General features: G+C 36.5%; 1 protein-coding gene across 1 annotated transcript in view; it reads right to left on the bottom strand.

Moving 5' to 3' along the window:
- Positions 1-383: 383 nt before the first annotated feature.
- The window catches only part of LOC120625619 (protein FAM107B), a 65265-nt gene continuing 52819 nt past the window's right edge, over positions 384-12829 (bottom strand). The window contains exons 3-4 of the mRNA XM_039892701.1: positions 10370-10473; positions 384-1218 (exon numbers count right to left, since the gene is read on the bottom strand). Of these exons, the coding sequence (XP_039748635.1) occupies positions 1064-1218; positions 10370-10473 (259 nt within the window). The 3' untranslated portion in view covers positions 384-1063. The remainder of the gene's footprint in view (positions 1219-10369; positions 10474-12829) is intronic.

The raw sequence follows: 12829 nt of genomic DNA on the forward strand, positions 1-12829 counted from the left end.
ATTTTTTAAACATTTCGTTTGATGTTTGCCTGCGTAATAACAGATGGCGCTGAGTGAAACTTTTATTTTCATCTGGCCGTAATCGAATGATTCAGTCGAATAAAAAAAATAGCGTAAGATCACATATGTAAATTTATCTTTTATCTACACTTTATTATTTTTATACAATAAAGCTGAAGAGATTGTATCGCATATAGTTCATAGTATAACAGGAAGCAATTTTCCTTTTAAAATCAAGAAGTCTGCAGCCCGTTAATTTAGAAATTTAACTGTGAGAAAACACGGGAAATAGCAAGTCTATAATTATATATATCTTTTGTCTTAATATTTTCTGCGTAGGGGTGTTGTCATGCCTAAATGACGTCACCACTATCCTTGAGGTTAACTGTAAGCTACATTGACGTCGAGCAATGATTTAGGCAAATAAAACGAAATGTTAATAATTTTTAGCCTATTAAATGACCAGGAACTGGTCTCCTCAAAATAATTAATAATCAATTTTGTAACTTCATCAATCATCGTGCAAAGGTACGCATGCAGTGAGCTTAATGCGCATTAATTAATGGGCTTTTTTCGAAACTTATCGATCATTGTCAATTGCCAAGCAAGACTAAGGTCAGTTCCATACGTTCTAGACCAGCACGGAGTTGGTCCGACCGGTCCGTTTAGTTGAACTTCAGTTCAATCAGGCTAACTTAAAGGTGTCAGAATTTAATTTCATTCATATAATGTTAGATTTTGTTGCCATAGAGATTCGGGCTTAGAGTACTTTGACTTCGCCCAGTCAAAGTTATTGTTTTAACGAGACGGGTTTATGTCAGACACAAAACTTTGTTTCGTTTTAACTGTTTCTTAAGTCTGAGCAAAGCCAACTACACTCTATAGATCTCTTTAGCACACTTTAGAATACAACTTACCTATCCACCTCTTTACCTATAACATCAATGACGGTAAGTATATCAACTTTAAATTGGAACGACGTGTCGCTTATGTGATCTTACGCTACGATTCATGTCAAGACAGACTAAATATTAAAAAAAAAAAAAAAAAAAACTGTATGATTTTAGTGAGCGGAGGCTGCGGGAGATGTCGGCGCCGCGTGTCGTAAGCGCGCTCGCACTTCTTGTAGGGTAGGGTTTGTGCCGGATTCGATTTCTTCCGTATTTTGTTCCGCCTGCTCGAGCCGCCTAGCCCGCTCTGCGATCGCCCTTTCTAGTTCTGTAACCACAAAGGAGGTTTTATTAACACCGAGACCAAACTGCCTCGTTCGTCTGCTGCCCAATTAACCAAGTTCTCAAAGTGCTAAGTGTGGAAAAAAATCTTGAAGGTGGTAACCCAGTTGGTAGGACTCCGACTTCACTTTCGGGGAGCCGACATCAAATCCACGCACGTCTAACTTTTTTAAGTTATGTGTGTTTAAAGAAATTAAAATATCTGTTGCTTTAACGGTGGTGGAAAACATCGTGAGGAAACCTGCATGCCTGAGAGTTCTCTCTATTGTTCTCATAGGCGTGTAGACCAGCCAACCTACACTGGGCAATCGTGGTGAACCACGGCCAAAATCTTCTAAATTGTGAGAGGAGACCCGTGCTTTTGTAGTGGGCCCGTTATGGGTTGATATGATGATGATTATCATATTTATGTTAATTTCATACGCAAATAAAGTTTACAGCTAGTATGTATAATCTAGGATTTGTAGGATAGTGCACTAAGTTTATAATATACCTATACCTAACCTACGGTTTGTTATATACCTAGTGAACATTAATTAAGAAGCATGAAGGTTTGCCTTGCGAGTAATTACAACATGAACCTTCGCTTTAACTGTTAAAGATTACGAAAAATAATTTTGGAGTACCTTAGATACTTGTTTTCAAAATAAAGCTTACAGATTGCAGATCAAACTAAATTACCTAGGGCATTAAAGTCGAACATTAAAATGCTAAATCGTCTGCCTTGAAATATTATGCAGATTATTTATAAAATTTCAAAACCGTAAAAAAAACCAGAATAAGTAAAAATATTTGTTGAGCAGTTATGTTATATTTCCGGTAGCTAATAGTACCTAGTTGCGAATGTTAGCAAAAATGCCTTTGTGTTTACAGGTTTAGTTTTTAAAAAAAAGGTATCTTCTTTCAGACTGGTCAAAATTATGCATCTGTGGTTAATATCAGTCGGAGGGAATTCAGAATGACAGGAACCCAGATCAAAAAGGAAGGTTATATAAAAATGGCGGATAGAAAGAATAGGTACCGACTGAAGTGTTAAGTCACTATTGGAGAAGAAAAATAATAAAGATAAATAAAAGTTGTAAGATGTAAACATGGTGTTTCTTTTACCAATAAAAAAATCTTTAAAGTTATAGAACCGAGCAATGAGTTTATATCTCAGTGCATATGAATTAAGTGACCAACTGAAAGCTTGCATTGTGTAACTTCAGTTGCCATCATCATAATTATGATGACGATATATACTTATTAATAAATAATTGTTTCGGATAAAGGCTAGTGTATTAATCGTAATATCTTAGGACCTGTTAATGTCTTACGTATAGGAAATATTATTAAATTCCCTGAAAAATGTCTGATATTTCAGCAAAAACAATTAATATCGTAATTGCGCTCCAGTTTTATTTGTGGCATTAACAGTGTATTTTGTTTTAATTTTGTCACTTATTAGCGCACATATTTGCTGGGGGAAAATGGACAAAACAACAAACAAACAATTTATAATAATAGCAGGGATTTCATAAAATTCAAATATATTTTATTCATGTAGACCTTATTATAGGCACTTATGAAGCGTTCATACATTTAACATGTTACACTAATGTTAGTGATGGTGATAAGTGCATTCGTTAACCTAAAACTAAAGCTAGGAGGGCTCCAAACGCGCCCTGGTCTAAGAAGAGCCCACAACAAACTTAGCCAGGTTTTTTTTTTGTTATCACCATCTCACAGTCTAGTTAATGTTGAGCTATGAAGTTAGAGCATTTATACCCAAGCTTTTTTATCATACATGTAATCCTTGAGGATTTTTCTATGAGCTTACGTTTTATATAGACTTTGAACTTATTGAGAGACATCTCCAGGATTTCATCTGGTAAATTGTTATAAAAAGATAAACCTTAAATGAATTATTAATTTTATGCAGCCTAGTAAACTGCACTACAAATTTTTTTTTACTTCCAATATTAATATTGTTACAGTCCACATTCTTTATAAAATTTGTTATATTTTATGTATATAAATTAAATATTCAAATTATGTATTGATGATGCACCGTCATAATTTTAGCTGCTTTAAATTTGTCTCTTAACTCTCTTGGGCCTATTTTAACTATTGCCCGAACAGCCCTCTTTTGCAGTACAAAAATAGAATCAATATCAGCAAAACAACTGCGAGTAGGTAATGCAGTAAATATGCAGATACATTTAGCAGCATTCAATGCACTTGGTTATCCGTGCAACCAATTTCACTGACGTTCGGCCAATCGGAATCGCAGAATCGAGTTTGCAATTTCACTTTCATCCAACCTTGGTCATTCGCTAGGGTCGGAAGAAAATAAATTAACAATTTTCCCAATGAACGACAATTTCTCGGCGATCGAACAAAAATAAATGTAGTCATTACAGTCCACAAGTAGGTATACCTTGCTTCTTTCATAAAACATTTTCTGATATTAATTTTTCCTTTCCTCCGAGGAAAAGAAAAATTGATATCGGAAAATGTTTGCTTAGGGATCGGTCTTGGTAAACTTCGGAACCACCTACAGGCTACATATATATCATATTTCATGCATAACTACGATTAACAAAATCATACTGGTCAGTAAGAAATGCCTGTTGGTAGTGATATATAAGCCATCATGACTTCACCTCGTATTCGAAACTTGATCGCTAATTATTATGGCTTTATGAGAAAGCTCAAGAGTCATATACTCAAGATATTATCTCTATGTAATCAAATCAATAATACTTGACTATCAAAGCAATTGATTATTAACCGTAAAGCAAGCGATATTCACTTGCTTTACGGTTAATCCTGCGAAAAGCTGCATGCCTGAGAGTTTTTAAAGGTGGGTGAAGTACCAATTTGCAGTTAGGCAGTAAGCACGTAGCACTTAGCCTTAAAGCAATCTTATTACGAGAAGAGACCTGTGCTCGTTAATAGGATAGATACAGATAAGCGAGTGGGCTCAACAATTTGCGAAGATATATAGAAGAATACGGATGATAACGTCACATAGCTCGAAAGGCCGGTGGAAGTTGGGGTCATGGGATCCTTGACTAGGTTCCGAAAACATTTCTGTAGTACTTAGAGACTATTCGACGTTATCCTTCCTTCTTCGGTTTGTCTTTACTGATGCTGTAAAACTATTAAGTCTAAGAAATCGCTAAGTTTGTATATCTTGATTCTGAACTTTAGATTATACTCGATTACCTGTAGCTTCCTTTAATTATCTTCCAAAATAGTAATCAAAACATCGTTTGATATTATTAAGTATCTACCTAATTTCACATTACAAAATATATAAAAGGATATTTTATATCATATTACGCACACTAATATTATCTTAATCCTAGTAACGTAAGCTTAACTAAAGATGCGGTAAACATTTTTGGATGGCATTGCCAATGACATGAAGATAAAAAGTACGGAGAGCAAAATAAGGTCGATATCTAACGTTACATTAAGCCATGAAACCGAATAGATAAGAAAATGGGGAAATATAGGCCAGATCTTATCTTGTTCACTGGGTTAGGTAACATACATCTATATGTTGAGATACAGCGCTACGAACGTTATGCTGACACGTCCAATAAAGAACAGAATAACAACATTTATTATTATTATGATAGCTGCCTTGTTTGTTTAGTGCTCATCATGCTAGACGGATAACGACGACTTCCGATTCCCGGGTGAATGAGCATATTACTTCTCATCACCTTGCGCCTCAGGAGTACGCTTAGCTCTATTATCACTGACATGTGAAAATAATTGTTAGAATCCGCGTAACAAAAGATTGGTAGATTTACGCTCTCAGTCTCTCTCTTATGGAAGAGCCCAGCAATGACCAATGGGTGAGATTTTAACCTAGAAGCACTCTGATTTCAATCCACCTCACATACTAACTGGCTTTATAGGTTATCATATTATCCATTGCTTATTACACTGATGGACTCAAGGCCTCGTCCTCAGAATGGTTTGCCTACAATCACCTCGCTGAGCAGTTGGTCATCGCAGTAGATGGTAGTAGAAGACGTTACGTTCTGTTTTCGGTTATATTCCCTTAGTCACCTCGTACGACACCCGCGGAAAGAGGAGGGGTTTTGAAAACTGTATTCTGATCTGCTGCACCAAAGGGCCCTTATTTGCCGATCAGATTTGACTATCTAACATAACGATAGGTTATCCAGCTGCGTTGCACTGCTCTTTTTAGTCCGGTTCCAGTATTTACCTACTATTATTTATGCTGAATCTCGATTAATTTGGCAAGGTGGGCAATTTAGATTTTTTTAACAAAAGCCATAAACAAGAAAAAATCAAAAGTTTACTTAATTAAAAGTTCAGTTTTTTATAGGTACTGTTTACGTAAACGTCATTGTGACGTTTGTAAGTGTTCACACTGTGTTCTAAACTTCACTCCACTTTGACCAAAAAGGGGCACGTTGACTAAAGAAGACCCGAGTAGGAAATTGAGTTCTAGCTTATAATAAGATTTGAATGGTATTACCTTTAATGCGCTTGATTGGATTGTAACTAATCGCGAATGTTCTACATCAATAAGGCAGCGACCTTTGTTGACATTGTGTTCATAAACTTTCTTGCCGGCTCATTTGAATCTGCATCCCGAACTGGTGGTAAAGTCACAACAAACATACATACTCGACTTGTAAACAGAGTCTGTAAGGCTTTTTGAAATAGTTTATTTTGTTTTTTATAGTAATGATTGACGGACAAAGCGGATTGCCGACCAAGTAAGTGAAAAGCTATCGACTATATACTGATTATTCAGTGTTATTTAAGCTTGACTAATCCGCATTGGGTCGGCGTGGTGGACAACCGCCTAAAGCCTTCTCTTTGTGAGAGGTGACTCGTGCCCTGTAGTGGGCCGGTAATGGGTTATTAAGAAAATTACCTATATAGTAGAATTCTAAACTACTAGGCTTCCAGGAGATAGCAGGACATTTTTTGGTTTTTATGACATACAGAGTTCGAGGCGAAATAAATAACACACGAATGGCAACCCTAACGATAATGATTGACGGGGTGAACGGCCGATGCACCTGCACCAAACAACCGGATAAAGTGGCCGCCAAATGTGCGGAGAAAAAAACCTGCTGCCTACGAGTTATGTGATAAAATATTAATCCGTCAGACGCATGGAGTCTGGGCACTTCATCTTCATAAATAACAAAAAAAAAGTAGCCTTACCTGCTGCAATTAGGCAGGCTATACCTACCCGCGTCGTAAGTAGAAATAAACTGACGAACTTACTGGTGCAGTGGTGAGTGCCGTGGTCTTATGAGTGGGATGTCCTGGGCTCGATCCCCGGCGGAAGCAATTTGGAGATTCGTAATTTCTGAATTATATGTGGTCTGGTATGATGGCTTTGTCCGTGAATCGTTACCTCAGTACCGAGGGAGCCGTGCCGATATGGTTTTTAACGTTTCGAGGGGGAGTTTTTTCCGTATTTCCGAATTTTTCTTTCTCTTGAAACGCACGTCGAAATATTACAAACATTTTATACCCTTCAAATTAAGAGCTAAGGCACAGATAATATCGTAAAACGCAATAGGCAGGTATAATATATGCAAATTATAACCTAAATCTGAATAATACAAAAAGATAAAATTATAATGTAATGAAAAGTTAATGTACCTACTATTTATTTGCGCACTAACAATTTAGCAACAGTGCGGCAATAAAAAGTAACCGACTAGGCTATCTAGGAAATACAATGCTCGTGCAATTAAAACAATGAAACGTAACAAATAATAATTAAAAGTAAATAAAATTATCGCGTCACGTATAGGAAACACAGCTTAACCGTATAGGCAGCACGCAAAATTCGGCCATTCGTCTCAAATGATAACCAATTCATTTTTCTGTCCTGGAACATCCCGTATTGCGTAGCGGTTAGAATGTTCGACAGAGGATCACGAGGTATTTGATCCCCGGGTCATTTATTAGTAATTCACTACACAATACAAGAGGTTCGTGCTGGGATTCGAACTCGGGCACCCGAAAATGAAGTCAAAGTCCTACCCACTGGGCTATCTATCGCCGCTGCATGCGTGGTAGGTATATACTCTTATATCTCTCACTCCTATGAGAAAGTAGGAATGATCCCTGATGTGGGATAGTAATAGAATAATGAAGGGTCCAGCACATTGCAATTTCATGTACACATCCCATCAGTTTGAATAGACATGCATGAAATATTTATTATCCGCGCGATAAATCGATAAAGTTAATGCTTTAGGTGATTTCCAATCTGTTGAAAGATAATAAATAATGCGTTACTCCCGAGAACCACAGAAGAGTTTTTATAGCATTTTTTTCTATTTGATCATGGAGATAAACGTTGTCGTACCTGCCTATTAACTATGTAGTTAACTTTTTAACTGGCAATTTATTTTGACAGATTTCATATACTTCTAATGTCAAATAGAATAACCGCTTTGTAAGCCTTTTAGTTGGTATTTTTAACTACGGAACACCGCTTTTATTCTCGGGTTAGGAATAGAACCGGAGACTCAAAATTGGCTTTTTATAATGTAAGAAATCCTCAATAACAGTCCGGGGTAAAAAAATTAGCGTTGACTACCCTCATGTAGTCGTAAGCCTATTATATATAACTAACATGAAATGATAATAATGCAGACCTGTATTTTGTATGCGAGGAGGTCTCAGCCCGGTACGTAAGTAGTGTTGCCAGACGGTCGGGAATTGGCGGGATTCTCCCGAATTTTTGTATGTCCTCCCGACTCCCGACAAAGCAAATAATCTCCCGAAAAACAAGTTCGATAATTTTAAGTTCACATTTTCGTCAAACGAAACAACACACAAAAAAAAAATTACAAATACTTATGGCAAGAACAAAAACAATAAACATGCTCATTCGGTTCTTATCTTATGTGTCACAAATACCTACTGTTTTTTTTTTCTTATATCTACAGTGCTATGCAAAAATATGTTTGTTTACTTAATATATTATGTATAATTAATATTATTAACTTTTTTTTTTATTTCTTCCGACCAAAGCCCTAAAATCCCGAAAAATCGGTTATTGATCCGGTTAACAGGAAGAATCGATCTGGCAACCCTACACGTAAGCAACTGAGGATGAAAATGACGATGGTTTGATTAAAGTATATATACCTTTGTATAGGTACTAAATTGCCATCTGTTGTTTGGTAACAGTTTGTTTTTCCAGACTAAAACATATCCCTTTTCCAGAAATCTCAGGTTATATATCTACTTGCCAAATGTTATCGAAACCTGTTCATTGGTTTAGATGCAAAAGGTACTATTATCATTTCGCTGATAGAAGTTACTTACGAATTTATGATATTAGTATGGAAATAGGTGCCTTTAATATTTTTCATCTTGTGAAAAGATACTTTATTCATCATTTTTACTTAATTTAGAATCTATAATACTTAAAATTTGGTTGCAGTCGGTTTATAGGATTTGACAATAACTTAAGGTAGACTAAGTATCTCTAGGTTTTATTATGTGCAAGTATTTGCATTGAAAGAACATTAAAGGAAAATAAAATAATTAAACTTTACGAAAGAGTTAACACGAGGAAGTGAGATTCATATAACCAGCAATGCAGTAAGCGAAGCACTGCGAGCCTTAGCAAATTCGTTACGAAACCCAAGTGTGCCGTGCCAAAGGTCAACGTTACGTTCTGACTTTGGCCCGTCAAATGTTACAAAATTTCACTAATTAATTATATACTCCACTAGATTTCCCTACGACTTGGCCCGCCTTTATTGTTCGTGTGCATTATTCCCATTACCAGTGGCGTGCACTTCATACATGCACAAAAGCACTGCATACCCAAATTATTTTATATAACTCGTATTGGAGGGGAATTTTTCCTTTTTATGTCATGTACCTGCTTTATGCATACCCTGGTCAAAAACCCTGTGCACGCCACTGCCCATTACATATTATCAACTTGTAAATAAAAACCGAAATAAATAATTCACAGACTTTAGAGGTACATTTGATTCTGTCTCTAAGAGTTATCTGTGAAACCGAACACCTAATAGATTTTGAGTGAACCAGTAAACCATAGTTTTTACTGAAAGAAATCGAAACAACCATAAAATAACATTCAAAATTAAAATTATTTGACTACGGTCACTTTATTAGGTACGCGGCGCGTAGCGTAGGTACTATGCACGTGTCGGTCTTTTATCTTCAATAGGGTTGTCATAAGTAAGCACTTAGAATAAATATGCTTCTTTTGACTTAATTTCTTTACAGGGTGATTTCTTATGAAATATACCTATACATCCTTAAGTAACATTTCGCTATTCTGTTACATATATTGTTTTCTATGACTAGCCACCTAGGGGTAGGCCCTTGGCTGCCATATCAGCCATAGCTTCCAATTTTCTTTGGGCGTGGTGGAAAAGCTTTATAGCTACCTCCGACCTTTGGGCAGGACGGAGGTCATGAGAGACTCCCCGAAATAAGTATACCCCTAATCAGTTTCTGCGGTAAGTCTGCAGCCTCATCTACAAGACTATCACCGGCACAAATACTTGGTAAATAAATATACTATTGGAATACCAGTTTCGTAATAAGTAATAATAAAGAAGTTATTACGATCTCCCTAGTGCGAAAAATGAGAATTTAAGTGGGAGGTTCCGGGTTCGATTTCCGGCAGGATCAATTTGGGAATTTATAATTTCGTAGCCGTGGCTAGTCAACACCCTACTGACGAAGAGGTGCGGCTAGGCGTTTTGTGTTAAATGCGATATCGCGTCGAAGCCGATTAGGGGTATGACTACCATACTGCAAACCCCGCTGCCATCACTTACCACCAGGTGTGATTGCAGTAAAGGGCTAATTCGTAGTTAAATGAAAAAAAATAAAACAATTGCGATAAATATCTAGGTCTGGCATTAAAACAGTATATTTTTTTTTTAGATAAAAATTAGCACATTTATTCCATTCTCCGTTCTATAAAGGATATCTATGCAGATAATCACGACAATCTATTGCTTCTTTGCTCTGTGAAGGAAGGACGAACAAAAATATACACTTCCCTCTTTATAATATTTATCAAACTAAATTTTAAATTCTGCTTTAGCTAAACAAAAAAAATAATGAAAATATATTACCTGGCGTTTCTCTGTGCTCCTTTATTTGGTTGATGAGCTGCTTCTCTTTGTGCTTTGAAAGAGCCTTTTGAAGCTCGCTCTTTTGATTGAGAACATTTTTGCCTCTGGAATAGATAAAAGTTCTGTATTAATTCACTATTTAGTGTAGGTTATATAAAACATTCAGGCATGTTAGCACTAGCTTTTGCCCGGATTGGATAACCATAATTCATTTTTGAAGCTAATCCAGCTTTTTTTAATCATTTCGGGTTTTCCCTTTTTTAAAAGTAACTTTACCAAGTACTTTGTTAAGAATGGCTGGAACGCCTCTGGTTATGACATAATTTTATCAGGCGCTTTATAAATTGAAGAGACCAGAATTTACAGAAAAACTTGGAGTTCTATTATTTCTCTTTTAATTTTGGCAAACAGCGCATAGAAACTACTTTATCTAACCAATTATCGATCGAAATTTCTAACCATAATCCGCGTGTTTACCTTAATCGTAGTGTTTCTCATAGTTGATATTGTTTGTCATTTAGCACAACAAGATCGGTGACTTAGCGATTATGACTAGTTAAATTTGTCCTTTAGGTAACTGGGCCTGCTCAATTTGAAGACCCACAGGACAGTGGCGTGCACCGGGTGTCTTACCAGGGTATGCATACCGCAGAAAAATTGCATAAATGGCAAAAATCCTCCTCCTACAAGAGTTATTTTATCAATTATAGGGTAAGTAGTGCTTTTGTGCATGTATGAAGTGAACGCCACTGCCCTAGGAACGCCACTGCGAACACAATCGGTTGATTGGTTAAGGCTTTAAAGCGCGTAACAAACAAATTCACATTCGCAGTATACTGTTTTCTTATATCGGATAAGAATCCAAATAAACTAGCTTTATGTATTTAATTTAAGTAATAGGAGAGCTTTTTGCGGCAGGTCGTCCGGGGAAATACTGCAGCCATGCTTACTGGCCACCAGTGGCGTGCATTTCATACATGCACAAAAGCACTGCATACCCAAATTATTTTATACAGCTCGTATTGGAGGGGAATATTTTTATTTTATGCTATATATCTGCTTCATGCATACCCTCGCCGAAAACCCTGTGCACGTTACCGCTGGCCACCGAGGAGCAACGCTTTGTTCCGGTCAGAAGGGCTTGGTAGCCGGTGTAATTACAGGCAGATAAGGCTAAAAACTTATGCTTCGGTTGATAAGCACATCGCCTATAAACAGAGTAACTCTTTACAGGGCACGCGAGGAGCACGTCCTGCAAAATGCCGCCTTGTGCCCAACAATTCGAGGCGTAGGAGTTAAGTCTCATGTGCCTATCATTAAACCGGCGACTATCTTTTTCAGACACAGCATTGCAGCAATGCTGTTTAGCGGCAGAATTAGCGAATTTAGCATTAGATTAATGATTAATTAATAATATAATATATATATGATAATTAATTTAGCATTATTTAATTTAGAATTTAGAATTCTTGTTTAGCATTGCGATAGTACCTCCCCGGACGATCTCTGTCACAAAAAGGTCTACTACTACCAAACAATGTATTTCTACTACTTCTCGGAATCCTATAAAAAAATAAACTATGTAACGTGATAAGAGTGTCGAGTGTACGTATACTCTATACTGTTGATATGTGTGGCTAATCTTATCAAATACGATTTTCGCTACCATATAAGGCAATGTTATTTTAAGCGATAAGGATGTCATTGCTCAGAAGGTTTCAAGTGTATTTATTTACTTAAAACGGATTTAAATACAGGTGGCCTTAAATTTGTAAAATTGATTCGATTTATGAATTTTATTTTATTTGACCTACCTACCAGTGAACAAAATCCTTGGGCTAAAAAGGTGTTTAATAAGTACGATGAATGCTGACGAATTACAATGCTTTATATGTTACTGTATAACCAGCATCCAGATAAAATGCGGGCCGCGAGCTGAAATTCAAATGAGAATTAAAACTACTGAGTATTAATTATATACTTCTCACATAATTTTATTTTGTACAGAGTAGGTACCTACATTTTTAATTACCAAGCACCACACAGTAGCATCTAATCATTTGGAATTTGGTAAAATAATCGTACGAAATCAAGGAATCGAATGTGATACCTCTTTTTTGTGTGTTATAACGACCGCAAAATAACTCATGCAATCATTTCTCTGCGCCACAAATGCGGTCAAAAGTCAAAACAGTGTAATATAAGTTGTCGCAACTAGGCCACACATTTTTTCCCGCATCAGCTAAAAAGTCAAAGCGTGTGCATATACCAAATCGCACTTCATGCCTCATAACTTCATCAAAGCCGCGTAGAGTATTTTTTTATAACAAGTTTAAAGTTACGCAAGCCTTGAGTAATTGAAAAAGTGACGCCTAATATAGTAGATGTCACGTAAAAAGAGCGCTGGCAGACGATCTGCGCGAGTAACTATTTCTAAAACTACTAACAAAAATGTGTCAA

Source organism: Pararge aegeria, chromosome 8 (genome assembly GCF_905163445.1).
Source record: "Pararge aegeria chromosome 8, ilParAegt1.1, whole genome shotgun sequence".
Classification (NCBI taxonomy): Eukaryota; Metazoa; Arthropoda; class Insecta; order Lepidoptera; family Nymphalidae; genus Pararge; species Pararge aegeria.